The sequence below is a fragment of the Python bivittatus genome, unplaced genomic scaffold (assembly GCF_059951505.1).
Source record: "Python bivittatus isolate LINGU-HERP-01145 unplaced genomic scaffold, Pbiv_v1 ctg000340_np1212, whole genome shotgun sequence".
Lineage (NCBI taxonomy): Eukaryota > Metazoa > Chordata > Lepidosauria > Squamata > Pythonidae > Python > Python bivittatus.
Window position 1 is genome coordinate 13,018,251 of NW_028277056.1, and position 25,828 is coordinate 13,044,078.

General features: G+C 41.4%; 2 protein-coding genes across 5 annotated transcripts in view; both read right to left on the reverse strand.

Moving 5' to 3' along the window:
- Positions 1 to 16,382, reverse strand: part of MTMR2 (myotubularin related protein 2) — a 45,639-nt gene extending 29,257 nt beyond the window's left edge. For 2 of the 4 annotated variants that reach the window (XR_015796088.1, XM_088140595.1), the window contains exons 1-2: positions 15,932 to 16,381; positions 7,197 to 7,302 (exon numbers count right to left, since the gene is read on the reverse strand). Coding sequence is in view for 2 of the 4 variants with exons in the window: in XM_088140595.1 (XP_087996721.1) it covers positions 7,197 to 7,302; positions 15,932 to 16,017 (192 nt within the window). In the remaining 2 variants the exon portion in view is untranslated. Of the gene's footprint in view, positions 1 to 7,196; positions 7,303 to 15,931 lie in introns of all 4 variants that reach the window. The other 2 variants (XM_088140596.1, XM_088140597.1) reach the window with 2 other exon arrangements.
- Positions 16,383 to 21,971: 5,589 nt separating this feature from the next.
- The window catches only part of MAML2 (mastermind like transcriptional coactivator 2), a 178,537-nt gene continuing 174,680 nt past the window's right edge, over positions 21,972 to 25,828 (reverse strand). Inside the window, exon 5 of the mRNA XM_088140598.1 lies at positions 21,972 to 25,432. Within this exon, the coding sequence (XP_087996724.1) occupies positions 24,456 to 25,432 (977 nt within the window). The 3' untranslated portion in view covers positions 21,972 to 24,455. The remainder of the gene's footprint in view (positions 25,433 to 25,828) is intronic.

Consider the following 25,828-nt stretch of genomic DNA (forward strand, 5'->3'; position numbering starts at 1 on the left):
TACAATATACAGGATTCCTGCAAGTTCCTGTGTGAAAACCTCTATAGTTTTCACATAAAACTAGCTAATGATAACGCTATTTTATTAGCGTAAAAGTGCTTTTACTTATTTTTTTGGTGAAGATTAAAGAAACAGATGTGGTGAATAACTGAGCTTGGAATGACCGAAGCCAGAAAAAAGTCACTAATCCTATAGAAAAATCATTCATTAAAATCTTTTTGGCATTACATGAGGGAGAAAGAAAACAAATTAAATAAAGTAGAAACACTATAGGCAGATAGGACATTTTACAATGATGCAAATGGAAAAACTGTAAAGCCAGCCAACCTGACAGTCCAGACACTGAATACTGAGCATTGAAAACTGGTCCCAAAAGGAAATCTTGCCCCGTGCATTGAAATAATAGAAACTGCTAATATTTAAAATCTTACAGCACACTTCATTTTTTAGGCAAAGCTTGGTGGTCTGGCTTTAAGAGTACAAATGCCTTCTAGAGAAATCATATTCTTTTTGAATTTCATTTTAACGTTTACTTAGATCACTGATTGCAGAAATGCTCTGCCCGCCCTGAGGTTCCAGGATTGCAGACCCTCCCACCCACAGTAACCATGGATGTGACAGACCCCTCCACAAATTACTGCCCAATTGTAATTTTTTACATAAAATAACCCTGCTATACCCCAAGTGATTATTTACTTGATTTAGCCTGCCTTTCCTTTAGCAGCTCAAGGGGGCTCACAATGTGCTTCTTCCTCCTCTTTTTGCCCACAAGAACCCTGTCAGGTAGGCTGGGCTGAGAGAGGTACTGGCCCAAAGCCACCCAGCTGGGTTCCATGCCTAATGGAGGGTTAGAACCTGGGTCTCCTGGGCGTTAGTCCTACACCACATAGCTGTCTTGGTGAATGCTTGTACAAACAGAAATAGTGCTAGTGGAGAGCTTCCCATTCATTTATACAGCCAGACTTTACACCAAGGAGTAAGGAATCTGAAGCTTGTGGGCTGCAAGTTCCCCATGAGACCCTGTTTTGGGGGCCTCTGGAACTGCTTTGTCCACAAGAATTAACACCTTGGGGCAGTTTCCTGCCATTTCCAGGCAAGAACAAAGTGGTAATGCACACCTTGAAACAGGCTTCACCTGGCTTTCACAGCCTGTGGCTCTGCCCCAGGGCTTGCATCACTGCTCCACCCACTGCAGCCCTCCCCCTTCCCCAAATACTAAGTAGAGCCCCTACCACTCTCCCCCCTGCCAAGTTCCCCACTGTACTTTTGGCAAGCACCATTTTTTTCATGAAGAAGGTACAAAGTAGGCAATGCCCAAGGAAGCACAACCCCCCCCCAAAACCCTCAGCCTTTAATATTTCACAGATGTGCCTACTGTGCCAATGAGTTCCCTGTTTTCTCTTATTTGGCCCATTTGGGCATGTGTCTCAGTTGTTCTGTTCTTCTGAACGCTCTCCCCCCATCACTTCCCTAAGTCTGGGGCAATCCAAGAGGACGCATATATCAAAGATGGTATCTGTGACTATGCAATCCAAGTCCTGCCCACTTTTATTCGCAGCATGTAAAAAATGCACAGGATTTCAAATGTGTGGCTCTGGCTGCCATCTTGACCTTTTTGACCTCCCCCGGATTGGATGCCCCTGACCCAAGAGTTTTCATGAAGGTTTCTTTCCCCAGGAGAAATTGAGGGGTAGACCTTACTGCTGAGTAGAAAAGAGACTACATTACCATTAGACATCTGCTTGTTTAATCATGGGGGATAAAACCCCATGATTAAATATATAGCTGCATTCACGTTACGTTAAACCACAGGCCTCAATTCCCCCTTAAGTCTTCTTCCTTCCATGCAGCTGTGAGAACAAGTTTGCCATCTTCTACATCAGTTCTTAGTTAATCACAGTTTGCCAGCGTGGCTTGACTTGATGCACTCACACACTGCATTAAGCCATGATTTGTGCTAAGTGTGCATGGTGAGCCAGCCATAGTAGTCTGGTTCACATAAGCTATTAAGCTATAAACCATGGCTTACAAATCACGACAACTGGTGTCATAGCCCCAATCCCAACAAAGCACATGATGACTTAGCAGAATACATAACTTCAGGCACCACGGTTTACCTAAATTATTATAATTAGTCAGTTGTATTATCAGCGGTGCCATCTGCCATGTCCAGTTGTGGTTTGCCAAAATGAAACATAAAACCTTCCAAAACACTCTTCCCAGCTGTATGGAAAGGGGATGAGGCGAGGGTGTGATCCTGAAGCTTAATGTGGCTTTTGTAAAATAATGAAAAGTTTTCACCATGGTTTGTTTAACCACAGTTTGCTGAATAAGCTACAATAGGCTGGGTTTGTACAGCATGTTAAGCCATAAAATATATTTTATGAAGCAAAATGCCTAGGTTCCATACAATATACTAGGCTGGAACCAAATAAAAGTATTATGTTTTAGTACATTGTGTATATAAATGAATATAAAATGGATATAAATTTATCCATTTATATAAATGGATATAAAATGAAGACTTGGTATACAGAGTCAATTGTCCAGTGATTCTCACAAACCGACTCTGCAATGACTTCATCATCTTTCTCCATTCTATTCCGCATTTGCTCAATTTCTCCTTTATATAACACTTCACCTTCAGGAATTACATAGCTTAATTTTTAAAATCCTTTCTTCAAAAGCATTCTTTTTAAAGTTCAAATCATACTCTGTACCCCCTCCACCTTACCAGTTAACAAAATGCATCACGCCAAGAAGAGAGACCCATTTTCTGAAGCAGCGAAGTAGACAATTTTAGCTTCTCGAATGATAAATTAGCAAGGCATTGAGAAAAATCAATGCAAACTTACTATTTCAACATTAAAAAAAAAAAGAAGTGTTCTTCTGCAGACTAGAAAGACTAGTGGATTATTTAGGGATGACTGTTTTACTGATGAACTTATAGGTGTTAAATTATGAATTATTGTTAAATTAAATTATGGGTGGTTACCAGCATCTCTGAAAAATTCAAGTGAGGAAAGAGGAATTATTTTTACGCTTGTTCCAAAATGCACTGCAGGCATTTGACAAAACCTGGATTTGTCATATGATGACAGAAGAATAAGCTCCCTTACCCACACATGCTTTGCAAAGCAAAGATTGTAGCTAGGTCACAATAAGAATGAACGCTGGAGCCTCCATGAGGAAATAATGCATCGCTACTCAGGAGGTCACTTCAAGGCCACCAGTTTGCACCCTTCAAATTTGGTTCCTCTCAAATGACAACCAGAGATAATTACAGGAGAGCATTCTTGTTGAAGTTGGGCACCTATGCAAATATTCAAGGACCTTGACTAATTCGGAGATTACTTTTTTCTAAGGCTGCCTTTTGAAACACAAACCCACTCCAGACACTTCTGTTTTCCTTGTCTCAGAGACAAAAGATTGAGTGAGTCTGGCTTTCCCTGATCTAATTTGCACTAAACTTAAATTTTTCCCTGATCTAATTTGCACTAAATCAATATACTGTAACCTGGGCTTTGACACGTCTATGACGAGAGAGCTATAAAAAGAAGATAGAGGAAGGACAAAACTAAAAGAAGATCCTGCTAAATAAGCTAAATTCTCCTGCATTAGGAGGCAATTGGTGAATGGAGAGGAGGTGAACAGAAGCTAGAGGGTTTATGAACTTGGCTGTCTTTAAAAAATAAAGGGCAAAGAAGATTTGGTGTACGAACTCTGCTTGCCAGTTTCAGATGTGCTGATGTAGGTAGAAATTCCTGCATGCCCTTCACGCTTTCAGGGATATTTACCATAATATCCAAAAAAAGAAATTCCTGCATTTCCGGTGCAGGTTTTTGTGTGCAGGTTCAATAACAATTATTTCTGTAAAAACTCATACTATCACCTTTCATGCAAACTTAAAAACATATTCAATACAATTAAAAAGCACACACACACCCCAAAACCCAGATGATATAAAATGAAATAATAACATGATTCTTGAAGTAAACAATGGTCATGAGTAATGGTAGAGCATTTTTCTATTTGGAGATGTGAGCATCGTCTATTCATAAGCCCAAGTTGTCCTGCTTGGGATAAAAGTGCATCTCATTAGCAGAAACAAAAATCCAGACGACCACTAGCTGGCAGCAAAGACCCTGAACAAGTCAACCTTTGTTCAAAGTTAGCTGAATAATGCCAACAAACTGAAGGACTGGCAAACACACATTCAGCAGTTAACAGCTGGACATCAAAAGTTTTTCACTACTTGAATTCTCTCAAATGGACACTCCTTTGTCCTCCTCTTGAATTTGTCACTCCACTACTTATTCCTTGGGATGAGAGGGAGAACCTTCTCTATTCTTAGGGAGCAGCTCCATGGGGTTCTTCCTATAAGGAGCAACAACTTCCTAACTGACCCCTGGAATTTCAGAAGGAGCCCACTGCTCAGAGATTTCTACCTTAACAAGCTCCAGATCTTCTTCTGAAGAATCCTCAAGAAATGATATAACACAAGTCAAGAACTGAAGCCCTATCTCACCATCACTCATCATCAGAGGTTGAAATAAGAGAACAGGAGACAAATCAAACACTGCTGGTGCTTTAGCCCTGTTGCATAAACTGGGCTACAAGAGAAATATGTAATGGTATGTGGGAATGACCTTGGGAAACAGGAGGGAGAGCCGCAGGCCAGATAGCCGGCATGTACAAGATATCTCAGTCCACAAAAGGAGAGGAGGAGGTGTGGGAAGCATTTCAGGAGGGGCCCTCCCTAGTTTTCCAGAGAGTAAAAGGAAAGGAGGGGAGAAATGCTTTCAGTCTTGCAAGATTCTGTTAATGTAACCTTACCATATAGACAGAATTTGTGCTTCTTTCCTGGACTACCTCGCAGGGCTAACAAAATGTGCTTTTCCAAGAAATATAGCAATTTGTCATCTCTCTGGTCTTTGATACCTAATGTATCATTGTCAATGTATCAGAATCTAAGGCAGCTGAGTTCAAAAGCAGCCAGTGTGGTTCTGCTCCAACTGTAATTGCAAGACCTGATTCTATAAGAAGTGTCTTCTCTGGCCTGTTCCTCCTCCTCAAATGAACTTCCATGTGAGGAGACCATGATAATGTCTATGGACACCACATCACCAATCTCAACTTAATACAAACTTTAAAAACTTGGGGGAGTGATTGTTTTGAACCAAAAATGGAGGGTGAATCTGTGATAAAACATAATAAAAATGTTTCCAGATTCCAGAAGAGGATAAACACAATGAAGTACAGAGAAGTAGCTGGAGGAACAGGTCTCAGAGGGGTTGGGTGATTGCTCAGGGTAAGATACTGGGCAAGTCTAGAGAAGTAGTATGAGAAGGGAAAAGTTAAAAAAAAAAAAAAAAGTTTGTCCAGGTCTTTTGATCAGCTGCAGATTGCTGGGGAGGGTTGTTAAAGGTGAGTAAACCAGCTTTCAGGGAATCTCTAGGAGTCTACAAGAAACTCTTTAGATAAATACCTAAACTTTGCAGAGCCAATTATCCAATCCAAGAGAGGGGAACCTGTACCATCAGCTCAGCCTGGGGTATATTGGGCAAAATAAGAGAGCCTACTGAGGGATAATGTAGAAGTGTTGGTACATCTTATAGATAGTGGAGATTTTAGGCAGAGAGAACTGAGGAGCTAAGGTGAATAAGCCAACCCCACTTTTCCAAGATTCACCTTATTTGGAACAAGGAGAACTAAAATCTCCAATTTATAATACTTGCCCTAATTACACTCCTTATCTTGATTTTCAAGGACTGGTCAAGGGCAGACAAGCAATTGAGAAAATAATATTCATTATTTGTTTATTTGAGCGGCCTTTATATGTAAAGGCATATGCCTTTATATATCTAATGCTCCTGCCTCCTATTTTCCCCAGAGTAAGCACTCCTTGAGGTGAGTTGGGCTGAGAGAGAGTGACTGACCCAAGGTCACCCTACTGGCTTTCATGCCTAAGAGAGGACTAGAACTCATGGTCTCCCGGTTTCTAGTCCAGCATTTCAGCCACTATTCCAATCTAGCTTTCTTCTGCATAAGAATGCAGAAGACTAGGTAGATGGGAACAAAAGGACCTATTTAGCCCCTCACTTTGGGCTTGGCCCCACCCAAATTCTCTGTTTTGAACCAGTGTTGGTTTTGTTCAGAAAGGGCTTTGGAACAAAGCTCAACAGAATTTGAATTCAGACATAGACATGAAATTTGAGCTCTCTTCTCTTGTAGCCTAGATCTTTATCCAAAAGTTATACAGCTGAAGGGAAAATCCATAGCAACACATTGTGGCATTTTTAAGGGGGAAGGCGATAATGCAACTGTCTAAAGAGAATTGCAAGTCTTGCTTATTTGTTGAAAGAACTTATATGGGGACTATTCCACTTCAATTGCTAGTTATAAGCAACACCTTCAGTAAGAATTTCTTGTCCTGTATTGCAAAGAGACATTTATTTCCACTACAGTAGCTTGCTTTTTTTAAAACTTCAATTAGGGGCCACATCATATAAATGAGTCTTGAATGAAACTTATATCATGTGGTCTCAACATGAAATGTGCCCAAAGTCCAAAGCTAACAAAACGATCAGCTGTTGGTTCAACTAATGTGGCATTCACTCCCTATTCATAAGTGCCAGGCCAAAACATAGCAGGAGGGGTTCATGAAAAAGCAGTTATGTTTTCCTCTTTGGCCAAATAGCACTGAGGATGTGAACACAGTGAACAGTGACGTAAACACATAATAGTATCGGTTATAGCACGTGGCAGCACCTGGTGACCTTGGCTGATCTCCATAAAGCCAAGCAGGATTGGACCTTGTAGTACTTGGATGGGAAACTACTAGAAAAGCCCAGGATTACACCCCAGAGAAAAGACTAAGACTAAAAATTTGAAAAATCGGTCCACAAGAAGGGGCAATAGCAAGCCTTTTATAATGCTGCCAAGAAAACAACACATATATGTCCATCAATAATTTAAAAAAACCAAGGTGAAATATAAACATCCCTTGCAAATTAAAAAAAATAATAATTAAGGTATTAGGAGAGGAACATTCTGAATTTAGCTTCCTCCATTAGGTACGTATTTTCTATATACAACAATTTGTATTTTTTCTTTCCTCCCAATCTAATTTTACATAGTACGCCTTATTCATCCCATGCCTCTCTGCTCAGGTGTAGATCAGCTCCAGTGCTTACCCTCAAATCAGGAGAAAAGTTTTCTGTAGAGGTGGAGATAGAATCCGACGAGATAACCGAAGCTGATTTGGTATGTGCTGAGTGATCCGAATGAGAGGTGGAAGCACTAGAGAAACAAGGATGAGAAAAAGAAGAAAAAAATAGAAACTGTTTGATTTTGTAGAGTTGTGTAGACCAAAGAACCCTTTGCCCTCCTATCTGACTGCACTCAGGAACAAGCGGCGCTTAAAGCTTTCAACAAGGAGGATATGGAGAAATTCTCCCCTGAAATGACAATATCTATTAGATGCCATTACGACACTCATTGCCCCAAAAACATGAACTGAGCTGGTGTATTCAAGCACACTGAATTAATTGGTCTCCCATAAGCACAGTCCAACCTGTAGTGGACTTTTTACAGTGATTTGGGAGTGGAGTAGCTGATGGTCTTTGATGGCCTTTGAGATCTAGGATTCTAACCACTAGACTAGTGTATCTCAACTTTGTCAACATTAAGATGTGTGGACTTCAGCTGCCAGAATTCCCCAGCTAGCAAGGCTAGCTGGGGAATTCTGGGAGCTGTAGTCCACACATCTTAAAGTTGACAAGGTTGAGAAACACTGCACTAGACTCTTCCATACCTTTGCTTAGGCGAGGAGAAAGGGATATGTGAACTTTCAGATGTTGCTGAACTACAGTTCCCAATATCCCTCATCAATGATTATGTTGGACTTTATTCTTCTTCTTCTTAGCAATTTTTTCTTAGTCTTGCTATGAATCTTCCCACCTGTAAACCACAATATTGGTAACCAAAGAAACAACTTGTTAAACTACAACTCCCAACATCCCTTACCATGCTCATGCTTCCAGAGATTCTGGGAGCTGTAGTTCTAGCAACAACTGGAACACTACAGACCTATCCTTATTCTAGACCAGAGCTTTTCAACCTTGGCAACTTTAAGATGTGTGTACTTTATGCCGGCTGGGGAATTCTGGGAAATGAAGTCCACATATCTTAAGGTTGCCAAGACTGAAAACACTGGTCCAGATCTTTATACACACACGGTTTAACATGTGCAGTCTTACTCTGAATGTCACTCTTTACACCAGCCCCAACTTCAACTGCTAAAAACAGGGCACTACCAACATGATGGTTACTCTTGGATTTCTAAATTGTGTGCAATGCTTAGACATGTAGATGTCCATTTTTGAAACAACCTGCAGAATATGTAAACTCTATTCCTTACACTTTTTTCTGCCCACATTAAACTCCCAGAAGATGCAGCCAATGATGGAGAATATTGGGACTTACAGGATGTCAGGATTATGTTTGTGTGTCTTTAACCTATGGCAGGAATATGGAATCAGATGTTCTCTTGATGTTTTGGATTACAACTTCCATATCCCTTTGCTATTAGTTATGGGAGCTGGGGATGAGATTAACTCACGTTCAAAATATCTGAAGGGCACCATGTTTGATTGTGACAGAGCAACTAAGCTACCTTTCTGAAATGGAAACAATTAGTGTGTTAACATGACTCTGGATTTAATTGCTGGATTCATCCTGGAGAAGGTCTTTCTTGGTGGTCACTAACAGTCAACACTAACTTGATGGCAAATAATCAATAAGACAATCAACCAAACTGCTGTATAGATTCTTGGATATATGCCCAGGTTTTGGACTCTTATCAATATCAAGAATTATGCATTTGGGAGTATGGTGTTGCCTAAAAAATTATTATGCAACATTGAAAGGAGAAATCTAGAGTTGATTTACAGCAATGGATTGTTGGTACCTGTTGTTTGTCAACATTTTAATTGCCTTTCTTTTTGACAAGAGAGCAAGAAATAAGACATTCAAGTGATAAAATCAACGTTTTTAGCATTATTCTGTTTACAACAAAATTTCCAGGCTCTTTCTCCCTTTTTATTGCTTTTCTTATCTGAGTTTATTTTGATCTTTAGTACTGTCATATGTATTTCTATTTTTTCTTGTGTTGATTAGGATAATGATGTGTTTTTTTAAAAAAAAGATGAGATAAAAATAACATTTTAGAAATTAAATGATAGGGTTCTCATATATATTATTAACCCCGTCCCCTGCCACCCTATTTGCCTGAATGACATTTACAGTATTTTTAAGAGGATGGTTCAGCCATATATAGCTATATGTACATATTTTTCTGTACTCATAGACACATGTGCTTTACAAGCAATAAAAAAGTGTCTATGTATTGCATTTGAGTGAGCTTTTTCTAAAAACATCCACAAACAAATATTTTTTTTTGAAAGACTGGAAACCTTATATGGACTTTTTGCTGAAAGAAGAAAAAAATGAACTGATAATTTATGGATTTGAAGATTAAAAAAAGATGAGGATTAAAGGAAGGGGTGAGGGGATTTGCAAAATATTTAAGAAGGAGGACAGACAATAAGATTGCAATTATCTGTTGAAAAGAAGGTCGCAAGTCATTTATATAGTTCTTAACTTTAGTTTTCTTTTTCTTGCACTTTTCTTTCTTTCTTTCTTTCTTTCTTTCTTTCTTTCTTTCTTTCTTTCTTTCTTTCTTTCTTTCTTTCTTTATATTTGTCTTTATTATATGAAAATTCTTAATACATATAAATTTTAAAAAATAAAAACATCTATTTTGTGTTGGCCATTGTCGTACAATAGTCCGCAGTGTTCCAAGGACTGCTCATATATAATTGGTTGGTTTTTGTTTTTATTTTTAATGTTGGTGGCCAGGGAGAAGAGCCCAAGTTAAAAGTCAGTCTGTGTGAGCTGCTTAGTAAACAAAGCTCTGATTGTTACACTCCAAGAACAGAAAACTAACCAGCCATTGAAATGCAACACACTGTTTCCTATGGAACAACCTTCGGTTGCTGTTGAATCATGCTATTCATGAGTCAAAACGGCCTAAACCCACCCTTTTGGTACTGGCTGTAGAATTCCATTCCCCTTAAGAATCTTCTTTTTCTCACAACATGGGGAAAAAGACATTGTACCAACAAAATCTGATTAGGAACTTTAACTTGAAGAGTATGCAGCAATGGCGAAATTAACAGTATATATACCCATAACAGAAGTGTAACTAAATTTAACCAAGAATGCCTTCCATGTATATTATAAATCATGCAGCAAGGCAAATACAAACACTTAGAGTATGCTTTCTAAAGTTTATGTTCATAAACACTATAAATCAGTTGGAATACAATGAAGGGGGAAGTCAGAAACCAAATACTTATCTATGCTATTTTTAGTAGGGTTTTTTTCTCTCTCTATTTTAAACTGGTTTTTCCTCTTTTCTTCTTTTTTAGCATTTATAAATAGCAAGACAGCGGAGATTTTGGCACTAAGCTCAAAGATTTATATGCGTTTTTAGACCATAAAAATGTACTTTGTCTGGTATGATCAATCTTTTATTAATGTTATACTGAGCATTAATTGTGTAACTTTAGTAATTTTCTTTGTCTACTTATCGATAATATATCTTTTGAAATCATATCTTTGTTTTAAATAAGTGAATAATTTTTTTAAAAAAGATTTTTTTCCCTTTTCAATTATCAGGAAGCAAGTTGCTAGACCATAAGGAACTGACAATATGCTTGAGTTTACAGGCAAGAAAGTGAGAATAGGACTAAACTGCCTATATGGATCTGGTACTGTTTTTTCTCCTTTTAAAATCAAAAGACAGAGATTTTGGCAGGGCAGAGGACAGAAAAGGTATTTAATCTTTTCCTTGCCAACTGTATGTGTAAAATTGGCCCAGCTTCTTGCCCTGAGTTTTCCAGGATGTCTACCCCTCCCCACCTCCTCATTACGGTTCTCCCGTTTTTTTCTTCTTCTGACTGGTTTTACATCACGGAAAATCTGTTAGGAAAAAAACAACCACCAGGTTTTCTGCAGGGATTTCCAACTGTTACCTCTTAGGGCTACCAACTGAGGAGCATTGATCATATAGGTCTTCAAAGTGTTGGTTTAACCTTTTAAACCTAAATGCTTTTAAACCTAAATTAAACCTTAATTTCTGGTTACTTGAATGCCTGCGGAATAAGATCTGCAGAGAAGGCCTTTGAGAAGATTGCAGGACAGGACTTTTGCCTTTGCCAGAAGGTATCCTCTTAGGAGTTGCATTGGTCCCTCGCTTCCTTTGTTCAGATCTCAGCTTTTTAACCAGGTACTCAGAACTGATTTTTACAGTGGTACAAAGATATATTTATATATTTCAATGATTAGTTCCCCCTGCTCTGCTTTTGGATCCCTTTATTAGCTGTGTTGATCATCCTGGTTGAATAGAAAAGGTAGGAGCTTAATCCAAACAAATAAATAATAAAGAAATATTTCCTCTTTAATGGATTTTCTGTGCTAAGCACACACACAAAGGCAGATAGAAGTAATGATGAGAAAATGCAGGTTACTCAATGGGAAAAAAAATCCTCACCCTATTCATAAAGAAGGGAAACTGCACCCCAAAATTCCCTCTTACTTGCCATTTAATTAGGCATAAACATCCCTCATCTGAAAGTCCAGGTTAGAAGGCAACTTTCTAAGGCTCAGCATTAACACACTTGCACACACTTGCACAACAGAACATCTTGGATCAAATCTTCATTATAGAACATTACGCTCTATCCCAAAATAGAAATACAGATGGCTTGTTTTCTATGCATCCTACACATGGCATTAGAATATAGAAGAACCGTGAGTCCTCTTGCCGCCATCCACCCAGTCTGCACCTTGTTGAATGCTGCTGTTTTACTTCTTGAAAAACAACAACAACCCTTTCAAACCTAATACAATATTCAGGTTTTAGACATCAGTTACATTCCAGGAGTAAAAGGAATGCAACTGCAGAACTAGGTGAAACCAAGACACGTAAATATAAATGGCACTAAGGAACAGGTTACAATAGTCCAGAACATTTAACCCAGGTCTGGCAGCAATTCACCATCTCCAGAAAATGATCTGTCCATTCAGATACCCTTATGCCAGATGTTTTATACTGGAAAAGGCCTGTCCTCTACTAAGAACTATAGATCCCCATCTTCTCATTCCATAGAAAAGTGGGCTCGGGGCCACCACAAGCACGTTGTGCACTGCACAAAGGTGCCATAATGGGGGGTTGGGGCGCCAAATTAAGTTTAAAAAAGCAATTCTCCATTCCAAACTCCAACCGCGTGTGCTTGCTTACATCAGATTTCACTTCTTCTGAAACAAATGCTGTATATCAATTCAGAGAAACCGCATGTATCATGCAATCTGCAACTATCAGCACTGCTAAAATCTTCCTGTGCACATATTGTTGCAGTTCCAGGAAGCTCAGCCTAATGGAGTTTTCTTCTTCTTTGCCTGGGGCGGCCAAAAATGTTTTTGCACAAAGGTGCCTTACAGATCACCAGTAGCCCTGGTGGGGCTTGGAGGACAGAAGACTCCTGCTGATCTCCCAGGATCCAGAACTAGCAACAGAGAACAGATCCAGGCAGTGAAGGACCTAGAGCACACAAATGTTGGAGGGCAATTGTGCCTGGTTCCTCTCCAGCCTTTTTTCTTTTTGAAACGTAGAGAGCTGCCCTTCTGAGTGATCGTACGGCAGTAGTAAACTAATTCCTGCCTTGTGGTTCCATTTATGTTCCTAAGGTCCAAGAAAACTGGTTAATGTATGCACCACCGCAAGGAATCAAATTTATTCAAAATTTCTAGCTAATACTGTATGTCCCTGGAAGGTGGGGGTGGTGGGCCATTTCATTTTCAATGAGCTACAGTACAAACTTTCTGGGTTATTCTCGATAACCGCAACTTATAACAGGCATAGTTGCAACTACCTAGATTTTGTTTAAATATAAGGAAAAACTTCCTGACGGTAAGCTCTGCACAACAGTGGAACAATCTACTTATAATGGTTATGGGTTCTCTATCACTATGGGTTTCTAAGAAGAGGTTGGACACCACCTCCCATGGGTGCCTCAACTGGTTTTCTTGCTGTTGTAGAGGGCTGGATTAGGTGATCTTTGTGGTCCCTTCCAATTTACTGTGGCCTCCAAAAATTAAAACTCCACTGCAGGTTGAAGCTCCCACAGCCATTCAAGTTGCTATCTGTATTTTTTTTTTTCCTTCCCTACCCACAGGAATGAAGATTACACTTTCAAAATGAACAAAAAAAATGGATGCCAGGTTGCTTGGAATCTAAAAGGAATCTAATAGCAGCAGGCTACTTTTTTTTTTCTTTACCAGTAAACACATCTGGGATTTAAAGAATGTCACAAGCTCACTAACGAAATGTCTCCTTCAGGAAGGGCGCTTGCCCATTCCTCAGATGGCTGCCACGGTGGGTGTGGGGAATCAGGAACCTGGTGAGATTATTCCCCACCATTACCTTTAACATCCCCAAAGGATTTTTTCCAGTCTCTGTTTTAATTTTGCCCATTTTCTGTACCCATGTAAAGAGGTGGGTATTAAGAATGATGGACAGGAATTTTGACAGGCCTCAGAAAATCTGACATGACCATTTGACAAGACTTCGAGCAAACTGGTGCCATGCACATAATTTTATCTACTTCTGGATTGTGACGTTCAAAGGATGCTTTTCAGCCATCCACTTGAGCAAACTGTATTAGCTTTTAAAGGCTGATAATCTTAACAATAAATTATTCAAGTGAATACAAGAAAACAGAGCAGCTATGTTCATAAACAGTCTTAACTAGGCCAGGGAGCTGAATTTGGGGCTGCATTTGCACATGTTAACTACAGTCTGATTTTTCTAACTTAACCTGTGTGCAAACCAGTCTGTTTCAATAACTTCTGATTCTATGTATAGTGCAAACCCAGAAAATGAGTTCATTCACTAACCATGTTCAGTGCATTGCACGAATAAAGCCTTGATTGATTGATTGATTGATTGCACATTCTATCCACAACCTTTGGTGATATCAAACAGTACTAAGCTAGTACTTGCATGGAAGAAACCAAAGACTGGGAAGTAAAAAAAACCCAAACCCTCACATGATGATAATGGCATCAAGTTCAGAACTGTTGCTTAGAAAAACCGCCCTGCTGTGCCCAGGGAGCTATCAAGAGTCAACTTCCACAGGAGGGAGACTGGACACAGCAAGTCGTAGTCCCCGGCAGCTTTGAATAATCTTGAAAAAAGCTAAGCAGGGTCAGACCTGATTAGCATTTGGATGGGAGACCACAAGGAAATCCCCGGAATATACACTAGATTGGGAAGTCAAGAAATCTCTGAAAGTGGCAGTGACAAACCACTTCCATGTTGTTGTCAAGACTATACGGATGTGTCTATGAAATCAGCAGGAGCTGAGCTTCACTCAAGGAATCTTTGCTTTTACTCAGAAACTTTCAGAATTCTCTGGGTCCAATTTATGGTATCAGTTCTAGGCATAGTGAGTACTACCACTGAGCATCAGGTAATAAACTTTCAAGAAAAAGTGCACTGGCTGATAGACTCAATAATCCATATTCTCCATATACCTGTTAGAAAACTTTTAGACTCAATAATCCACATTCTCCATATACCTGTTGGAGAACTCTTGGCCTTGACTTATTTCTCTAGGATACTACAGTAATTCAGTTTTCTTGCCAGCTTCCACTCTATAATAAACTCATTATGTACCCATGTATACCCACTGGCTTTACTTTTTGTTTACGATCTTATTATGTGAGATACCAATAATTAGGTATTAAGCGTTACCACTGAACTGAGTACAGTATCCAGGAAACAACCTGGCTATCTGACATCCAGACCAGGAGCATTCCATACACACCATTTTGTGGTAGGCCTCACTTGTAAAGTCAGGGTTCTAAGTTAACTCCTAGGCTGCATTCACACAACACACTTAATCAAATCTAGTAAAGCAGATGCATTTGCACAACCTACTGATTTGGGTTAGGGTTAATTGTGCTTTGTTTTTTGTGGCTTAGCGAGTAGTGTAAACCCAGCCATTTGGTGAGAAGAGTGTTTGGCGCATCGTGAGAAGACAGCAAAACGGAGTAAATTTAGCAACCAAGTAAAGCATGTTTTCCCAACATGCCAACCTGTAGACATGTTGGGGCGAGAGTTCCAACTGTGCCCTGCAATCTGCAGAACACAACTTTTGGAAGGCTCTTCAATCTGTTAACCCCTCTTATAACGGTGAACCTACAGATTAAATTCAACCAAAGCTAAATCCCATTTCGCCTCGTGGATTTTATGCCTTCCTTGACCAAGGCGTCACAGCTACACTTGAAGGTCAAGTCAGTGAAAGTCGCTTGGAAATACATAACCCAAGTCAGCATCTGAAGGATGGCAACCTGAGACTTCTGGGGTAATGCTGGTTAAACCCACTACGATTTCCTTGGGGGCAAACACCCAGAGGATCCAGCTGCAGGAAATCCTGGCGAGGAGACTGGCCCTGGCCCTACAGCTGCTTGGAAGACCAGCAAGGCTGCAGCCTGGAACCGAGTCGCAGTTGCCGGGAAGAGCATCGCCCAGATGTGCAGCTTCCCCACCAGTCCTTCCCGGCACCATCCAGCCCTTCCAGATGCCGGGGCGTCGAATGAAACCCTTTCAGGCCTCCAGTCCTTCTCCTTCCCCATCACCAAACCACGGATCTGGGTCTAACCGGGGCGTAAGGAGCCACCCACGGGACCCCCGGCGTCCCTCCCCCCGCGCTGCCGCCCGGCGACCCTCCAGGACGGAGCCGCCGGCCGAGCCCCCCCGCCCCGCCCGCCCTTCGCCCCGGGAGAGGCTCTGAGGGGATACCTGGAGAGGGAATCGGTGCTGGGCTGGCGGGTGGCGGGCGGCGCCGGCCTGGAGGCGAGGCTCTCGCAGCTGGAGCTCTTCTCCATCTCGGACTCTCGAAGCCGGGCCGGCGGAGGCGCCCGCCGACGCGCTGCGGCCAGGGGGCGAGGGCGCCCGCCTGTCAGAGGCGTGGGGAGCCGTGAGGGGGAGAGGAAGCTGCCATCTTTAGCCCACAGTGCAGCGCGCAGGGATGGGAGGCCGCGACGCGCCAGGCCCTCCTCCGGCCCTTCTGGAGGAGGCTGCGGACCGCCGCATCCCGCTAGCGCCGGGAGAGGCAGCGCCGGCGGCGGCGGCGGCGGCGGCGGGGATGCTCGTCGGGAGCGCGTCCGCCCGTCCTCCGCGGGGGCCGCGCGCCTCTGGGGCTCGGGAGCTGCGCGCTCGGGGCTGCGCGCGGCAGGCGGTGGAAGTTCGCGCGGGGAGGCTTCCCTTCGCCCGGCCGGGGTCCGCCCGCTCGCTAGGCGAAGCCAAAGGGGTGGGGGGCTGGCGGCGGGGGGAATGAATACGGACCCTCGCGTTTCACCAAGGAGTTCGGGCACAGAGGGTTTTTTTGGGGGGTACCAAGTACCCCAGTACCTGAAAGCAAAAAGAAGGAACGCCTTGATGACCCCCCCTTTTTTTTTATTTGAGCACCGATGCACAAAAGCTCGCTTGCTGATTTGTTTAATTTAGATGGCCACCCACCTCACATGCTATATGCCGCAATGTAGTTATTTCTGTATGAAATCTACATAGCCGCCCATCACACATGCTATACGCTGTGATTTATTTATTTATTTAATTTAAATAGCCACGCATCTCACATATCATATGCCCCAGTGTAATTGTTTATTTATGAAATGTATATAGCTGCCCATCTCATGTGCTATCTGCTGTGATTTATTTATTTATTAAATTTAGAGGGCCACCCAGCTCACATATTATATGCCTTTATTTATTTATTTATTTATTTATTTATTTATTAAATTTTTCAACCGCCCATCTCCCCCCAATGGGGGAACTCTGGGCGATTCACAACAAACATTAAAAACATAAAATATATAAATACATAAAACCTTAATTAGACACATTACTATAATGTAGTTGTTTATTTATTAAATGTTTATAGCCGCCTATCAGACATGCGATATGCTGTAATTAATTAATTAATTAAATTTAAATAGCCACCCATCTCACATATCGTATGCCGCAATGTAGTTATGTATTTATTAAATCTACATAGCTGCCCATCTCGCATATTATATGCTGTGATATATCCAGCGGCTTGTAAAAGTGCCTTGGTGGTTGTTTCTGCTGGGAGAAAAAAGCCATTCCTTTGACTAGCGACGGTTCTGTGCGAGCCTGAAATAAATAATACTTCCTTCTCTGCTCTGGTCCATGGGGAGAGAATCGAATACTCAGGCTGAGGTTCTGAGAAGCTGTCTTTAAGGGTTGCATATAGAAGCAAACTTCTAGCCAGCTGCCTCAGTGGCATGCTTGTAAATGTGAAGTTACCAGGAGCTGAACATTTCTCAAGGGAGACCTACGTGGGGCTTTCAGGTGTTCAAAACATGTCACATGCGATCTCCCTGCTGTCTTATAAGGCGGTTTGCTCTTACGATGACCCAACGTGCTAATGAGGCACGCTAGGGACTTTCTCATCCATGGTCCGGTCTTTTAAGCAGTACAGCACGTCAGTTTTCAAACTGGCAAAGTCTTGTATTAAATTTGAATGCGCAAAATTTTCTCCAGATTTGCTTTGTAAGCAGACAAGGTTTAGAGATTAAGGTGTTTTGCACATGCTCCGAATGTCTGGGGAAAAGGATATCTTGCTTCCCAGCCAGCCCCCCCCCACCCCCCCATCACGTTGCTAGAGCTGGCGTGGAATGATATTGCTAAGACTTTCAAAAAGTGTACAGTACAGGAATGGGGGGAGTCCATGAAGCATATGAGCAAGATGGAGGAAACAAGGAAAAGCTGGGAAAGAAAGACACAACGATTCCTACAATAGTAGGATTTTTTGCTTCTTGTTGCTAAATTTGGAAAATGGGCCTGTCTTTACAAGAGTGGGAAATTGCAGATCGGTAGCCACCTCTGTAGCCCAAACAATTTAAATTATTCACTTGTTGCCACAGGGACCCCATCATGAGGATCGCTAGCACCTTAAGGACAAACAAATTTGTTCTGGAATCATTTCTTTCCGATGCATCTGATAAAGTGAACTTTACCGATCTGTAGAAGCTGGTGCAATGGTGGTGCAGAAAAAGGATTGATGCTATTTTGCCAGAACTGACTAACATGGCCAGGGCTTGGAAAGCTATTATCTAACTCAAGATAATGTTGAGAATACTGTTCCGGTGATCAGCCAGTGAGAGTTGGTTATTTCCTGGTATTCATCCTCTGCATTGTGGAACAGGAAAAAGAGAATCTTAAGAGGAGAAGAAATTCTAAATTGACCATAGCCTTGAAAACGTTATAGGTTTTCCCCCTAAGTTTATTTTTTGAAAAGCAAGATAGAAGGGGAAAAAAGCGTAAAAACATCTAATGAATAAAGGTAAAAGGATTAGTCTGCCTTTGAATCATAGGTCTTCTATTCCTGTTTGCTCTGAATTCATGAGAGATCACGTATTTATTTATTTGTTAGATCCATATTCTGCCTTTCATTTAGGAGCTAAAGGCAGTACATAGCACTGCGAGATGGATTGGTATAAGAGAGAAAGACTGGTCCAAAGAGCCTCGGGGAGCTTCTGGGGCTGAGGTGGGACTAGGACCTGACCCTCCCCATTCCTAATCTAACATCTCAACCAACCACACATACTTCTAATTTGGGGGCAGACAACCTGTGCACCTCCAGTTGTTGCTGAACTGTGACTCCCAGCAGCCATCACCATTGGCCATGCTTTCTAAGGATGCTAGAAGAGAAGCTATATTCAGAAGCTGTCTTTGCCTAATGGATTCTCCTCTACTTCCCTCCCTTCTCTCCCTTGCTGTCTTGCTCTGGGATACTTCCCTAACACTGGCAGTCTGAAACTGGAGAATATAAAAAGAAGAGAGAGCATGCTGGAAGACGTTGTGGCATCCAAGCCTCCCTCACAACCTGCAAATAGGGGGAAACGATGGTACCTCTGGAGTCAACATAGATTATTTCACTCTGGAGTCCTTGGGGTTCTCGGAGCTTGGTTGTTTTCTTGCAACCCCCCCACCCCCACCAACACTGGCAGGGCATGCCACTATATATAAACAGAGAGCAAACCCCATCCCATTCTAGCACTGAAGATGTTACCTAGCCGGGTAATGAAATGTTTGCAAGAAAACAACCAAGCTCAGAGAACCCCAAGGAATCCACAGTTCAACCCTGAGCTACACATATTCTTTTCTACTGGTATTATTTCACTCGCTCTGGAATCTTTGGGAAGGAAACAAATATTATATAGATATAATACAAATTTTGCTGCTCCATATTCACAGATATATAATACCCAGGTATATTTCATTTTTTCTTCCTGCAACTGCTCATCTTTCTTCATCAGAAATATTTGATGGAGTATTTCTGATGAAGGGTCAGGACCAAGGTGCCGTGATCCTTCAGCCTCAAACCATTTCTCCTTCCTGTTTCCTTCCATTTCTCCTCTTCCTTTCCAAGTATTTTTGTGGAAAGGAATTTTCCAATATCAGAATGATGGGCCTTGACCCACTGCGCAATACCACTATTACTCTTTGTTATCCCCCCAGGCAAAAAATACTATGAAAGTGGCTGTATCCTAGGGGTATGGAACTGTTCAGCCACATTTAGAGGGGTACAGATTTCACCCCAAGGCCAAAGTATATACTAAAGTTTTTATGCAGTACTAATATATCCATGCATGCAAATTAGTATATATATGTGTTCTAAAATTTTTAGAATTCTTCGAAAGGGTTGACCTGTATCAATTATAAATCAAATCAGTAATCTCTTTGGAATCCTTGGGGTTCTCTGAGCTTGGTTTTCTTGCAAACGTTTCATTACCCAGCTAGGTAACATCTTCAGTGCTTCAATCTTCTCTTTAATGGCCAGAGTATTAAATAGGAAGCTTTCTTAGATAAGGTCAGACTAGTTGTCCATCCCAACAATAGTTGTGAACTCCAGCTTTCTCCATATATGGCTTCAAGGCATTTTGTTGCCTGGGGTAGAAAAGCACCCATGCCAAAGTCAAGGTGCCCAGTGCTAGACAAATTATTCTAAGTAAAGTGATAGTCACTTTAGTCAAGCTCAGCTCCTGACTCCTTCATGAACATATCCATGTGGTCTTCTGGGCAACAATATAGAAATGATTTTCCCTTGCCTTTTTCTGGGATAATTTTTCAGCTTCTCAATATAACTTACAGTCCTGGGGTTGCTTGGTAGTCTTCCATCCAAGTACTGACCAAGTCCAACTCTGTTTAGCTTCCACGCCCATACAAGTGCTATCCCTGCTGAGTAGACTAAAATTTGGAGTACTGTAGTACAAATTTTAATGAACACCTACCTTTTCTGCTTCCTAGCAGTAAAACATAGTAATAACATAGATCATCATCATCGTCGTCACCATCATCTGTAACTGTGAATTGGCTGTTCTCTCCTATTTTCCCCACAACAGCAACCCTATGAGATAGGTTGGACTGAAAGAGAATGACTGGCCCAAAGTCACCCAGTTGGCTTTTGATGATTCACATACATGCATGATGGAAAATTTGGGACAAACTAGCAGATAGTCCTATGTTTAGTAGAGCTAAAAGTGGTTGAACTGAGGTACTGAAGTTAATGGTAAATCCACAAATAGCAGCATAATGTGGTCCTGTTATAAAACTCTTTGACCTGATCCAGAGCCCTACAGAAGGTGCTCTGATGATCACTGGAGACCTTAAATCAGGAGCACCCTGAGACCTACCCTAAATCTCTTTTCTGATGGCTCCAAGAGCAATGTTAACATATGCTAGAAATTGGTGGCTGTTTCCTACCATTTCAGGATGGGAAAAACACACAAATGTTTATAATTTAAAAAAAGCGAAGTGGGAAAAAAAACCTCTCCCATCTCCAACTATCAGGAAAAAGAGACTCCTGGTTCCTTCCACATGACCAGGTTCCACCTACATTTCAGATACTTCTGCCTGTTGCGGGTCTCTCAAAAATACTGTGTAGTCTTCAGTCACTAAAAGGTAGACCACTGCAGCCTTAAATTAATACTGTTGCCACAGTCCTAAATTTCATCATTGTGTCTACTCAGCACATAAGAGTTCCTATATGAGCCCCAGGGACACAGGTGGCAAACTGGAGTCTGACGGCTGGATCTAATAGCCATCTCAAGGCACCAATGGACTTGTGTTGGTAAACAGGCTTATTGGCTGATTTTAGGCTGGCAGACCTGCCTATAGATGATTTCCTTCTTATCAGCAATGAAGCAGCTTATCAAGCTAGGTCAGGTAAATGAATCTTTCACTATTACTGAATGTGGGGTTGATTCTCTGAAGTGTTCATTGCTTTGAATTGTGATTCGAGGTGAGAAACTGATGAAAAGCATGTGAAACCAAGGTCTTGTATTCTAGAGTTGGAAGAGGCCATTGCACACGAATCCTGTCCAGTGGATCAGGATTCTGTATTTTGATCTCTGAGATGACAGATAGCAGCTCTTGATCTCTTCTATGTGAGATCCTTTGAAGTATTATCATAGCCCCTGCCTACCTTCTATAACATTCCCAGTTCCTTCAGCTGGTCTTACAGAACTTAGTTTCTTGATTTCTCATCCTTGTTGCCCTTCCCTGAACCTAAATTGTATGCATCCTTCTTACAGTGTATTTCCAAAACTGGGCACAATATTTAAAGTAATGTGCAGAGCACATTTGGAATGATGACTTTCTGAGATTTAAGAGGGATGGTGTTTCTTCTGAAACAGCCTTCTTCAATCTGGAGATGAAATCCATCAGCCAAAATCCTTAGCAAACATGGTGTAACTAATTAAATGAAACCAGGTTTTGAGATTTTAGGACAAAGCCATCAGTTTAGGGTCCTCAATTATTTTATTCAAAATTCTCTTCCTGACTCCTCTTATATAAGCTGCTGCTTAAATCTCAGGATGGAAAAAATTTAATCATATCATACAATTCCCCTTGCCCCATACATTGTATATTCAAATATGAAAGGAAATTCTTTTCTTCTTCTTTGCAGTATAAAATACAAAGTTTGGACAGTACATTTTTATTCCACGTGTGTATAAATATAACCCAAAGAATATGATTTCAGTATTCCTACCAAAATATTACATTTTTTTTTGTACAAAAGTTTACAAAAACTTTTCTATATATTTACAGCCCAATACTGAAAAGAACTCCTGATTCAATAATGCAAAAGATAAGTGTAGTGCATTTAACTGTAATGGTAAAAAGAAGATATATGGTGTTAACAAGATGCAGGGTTTTTTCTTGTTTTAAAATAAAAATACTCCCAGCTTTTTACATACTTGGATCACAAAGGTGCAACCTAGGGTCAAGTGTCCAAGGGCATGGAGTTTTGAAATAAACAGAAATTGCACAAGGATACATCTCTTTTACAACTTTGGTTCACGGAACTGCAGATAATCAGGAATGATAAGACTTTATAGATGCAATGGCCAGGAACAGCATCCAAAATCCTTAGGTCACCAGCCTTTGTTCCCCACTTCACCAGAACAGCAATCTGCTCATTATTTCAGCCTTCCTACAATGGCATGCGTCAGATGTATTAGGACTGAAGTTTTCAAAATTACCTAGCATGTGCTGGCTAGAAATTCTTGTAGACTCAATCCATCAAGAGGGCGTAAGGTTGAAATGCCTGCAGAGTTTTAATTCCCAACAGTGCCCTGAGTGATGCTATGCGCAGGGCACTGTAGATAATAAAACGACTGGTGAAATACCACCCTCCCCTGCAGATTGTATCACCGCTGCTACTCCTTGCCACTATCAGGGAAGTCTAGGGGAAGAGATTAGATCTCACTTACCATTGTGCTGTTTATGAAGAAAATGGACTATCCATAAAAAAAAAAAAAAACACCTTGCATTTGAAAAATGAACTCCTTAAATTGGCATCCTGAGAGTGATGGTGGTGGCTGGTTGCAGCGTGTGCTCAAAATAATTAAGCCACCTTGTTTGATGGATCTACCATTAGATATCCTTTGAGTCTATGTGTGTGGTGTCTGCAGGGATCCATGCCACATGGATCCCCATTCTGATTCCTAATATATTGATATGTAAGGTAAAACTGGGATGTTTTGATATGATCTGCACTCTGGGGCACAGGGGAATCCCATTAGCATCCAAGACGCAATTCCATCCCCAACACCTAATTAGGTAAATAAAGAGGAGGGAAGAAGAAACTCACTCGGTAATGGGAAAGCTATGGAGAGGAGAAGGCAGCTTGTGAAGTGGGTCATCTGCAGAAATCATAACAGGCTGGGCATGCTGGATATTCCTATTTCACTGGAAGTAGCTAGACAGACCTTGAACAGAAAGTCTCTATTTCTCTTGAGTTTGGTACTCTGTACTCTGCACGTATTCTCCCATAAAGGAGGGGTATTAGGAAGAAAGTGGGTGGGAAGGCAAATCACTCACACTGCAAGCTATCTCTTTATTCCCTTGCTAAATCTAATTCTGTAGATTTGTTTCCAGAAAAGTGGGTAGAGAACTGCAGCTTTAATGGAGCATTAGGAACTTTGGAGTAGAGATTTAGGAAGCTGCCATATGCTCTGTGGACCTTCAGGATTGTGGGATGGCTCTTTCTCACCACAGACTAAATATCCTATGGAACCTGGGATCTTTGACATGTGCATACAGGTTCTATCAATACACTTCTCTTCCTTGGCACTTACTGATTGCTTCTACGAAGTGCTAAACCTGTTTCCCTAAATTTGATATGCTCCTGATTTTTAGATTACAATTCTCATGATGCACTGAATGAAAATGATAAGAATTCTAATCAAACACATTTGGAATGTGCAATGTTAGGGAAGTCTATGTTAAGCTTTCTGAGTTGGGTGTTCTTTTCTGTTTTCAGTTTATTTTTCCCAGATTTGTATTTGTACACACACACAAACACACACACACACACACACAGATATGCATGAAAACCATTAGTGGATGTCAGCAGGTATATTGTTGATGCAGTGCATATTCCTGGGTCTCTCCTTTGTGTCATAGATGCAAATATTAGCCTACATATTTAGGATTTGCTTAGATGATGAACAGCTGTTTCTTTGATTTCCTTTAGCTTTCGGAACCCCATCAACTATTTGGAAACTATGGATCCAGACTTCACTATTCTTAGCATACTTGATAATGGGACAAGTTAAGCAAGCATGGTTGCATCCAAGTGCCTTTAAGTTTGGATCCAGCCACTCACTGTTTTGCTTCCTCCCTCCCCTAACGTTTGTCTTCTACAAACGAAAGAGTGATATCCTGACTTTTCAGCCTTAAAAAAAAAATAAAATAAAAAGACCCCAGGAATTAATAATTGTTAGCTGCCTCAGGAATGGCCTCCTAATATCTCATCAAGGTTGATGTCTTTCATCCAATCATCATTACCGGGCTCTGTTTTCAACAAAGAATCAATGAAGTCTGGGTCACTATTGAGTGCAGGCCCAATGTTATCTCCTTGCTGGTTCAGAAAGTCAAATGCTAGATCACTGGAGTGATCTGTTCCTTGAAAAGCCCTGGTGGACATTTGGGTAGTACTTGTTGAGAACTGGTTTGATGACAAGGGGTGGGGTGGTGTCATCCCCACCCTGGGTGGATTTAAGTGTGCCACAACCTCTGCCCGTAATTGGGTAGGCATTGCACTCTGGGATTTGGATGCCCCAGCCACTTGCCCATTTAGACTTTGGTTCATTTGGCTCGCAGGGGTTCTCATCTGGATAGTGCCCAGTTGGTTAGGAGGCACCATGGCACGCTGAGGAAACTGCTGAAGGGCAGCTGTGCGCTGTAGTGGCTGATTTGTATAGGAGCTTCCAGATGGGAAAGGGGATCCTGAAGCCCTCTGTGTTTCCTGTTGCTTTGATCCTGCTTCTGGAGAAACCCAGCTTTGAGCTGCAGCATTTGAGGTGACCATCACATTTGAAGGTCTCTGTGCTGAAGTCCCCTGGTTCAAGCTGAGCTTCCCTTGCTGGGAATTAACTCCCAAGCCACTGTCAAAGGTGGGCATGTTATTGCCTTGCCCAGGTGGTGCTGGCCGAGATGCTGCAGGGTTGTTTTGACTGGTTACAATTGGGTTTAGATTTCTGTGCTGTGGAACTTGGCTCACTCCTGACGTTGCCACATTATACGCATTTGGTTGACTGCAGGGAATGCTCCCATAGCAGCTGACGTGGTGACCTGCTGGAAGAGAAGGCATCCTGGTTCCATGAGTTGTGGACAAGAGATTTGATGGCTGTGGCAAAATGCTAGGAGTGGAAACAGCGTTGGAGAAACACAAGTTGGAGTTGATGCTCACAGCTGGTGATCCACCTAGGAGGAACAAAGGTATAAAAATCCATAATCTTTACTGATCATCCATCAGAGGTCAAAACAGGACTCAGAAACCAAAGTACCCATAGGTCCACTTTCTACTTTGGCTATCTTCCTAACCCTCACTCAACATAATGATCCTACTGGAGAAAATATAGTATATTCCTATGCCATCCAATGCCATTTCTTTGAAGCATAGTAGAATCACACATCATCCCTTTTGCTCAATTACATGGCTGGATCAAGCCAATTTTGGCTGATCTCAGCTAAGCAGCCTGATCAAGTTAACACTTAGATGGGAGATGATCAGGAAATACCAGGGCTAAAAGCTAGGCTGGGATTTTATTTTATTTTTTTTAATCAAAACCTTGGAAGAAGGCAGTAGCAAATCACTTG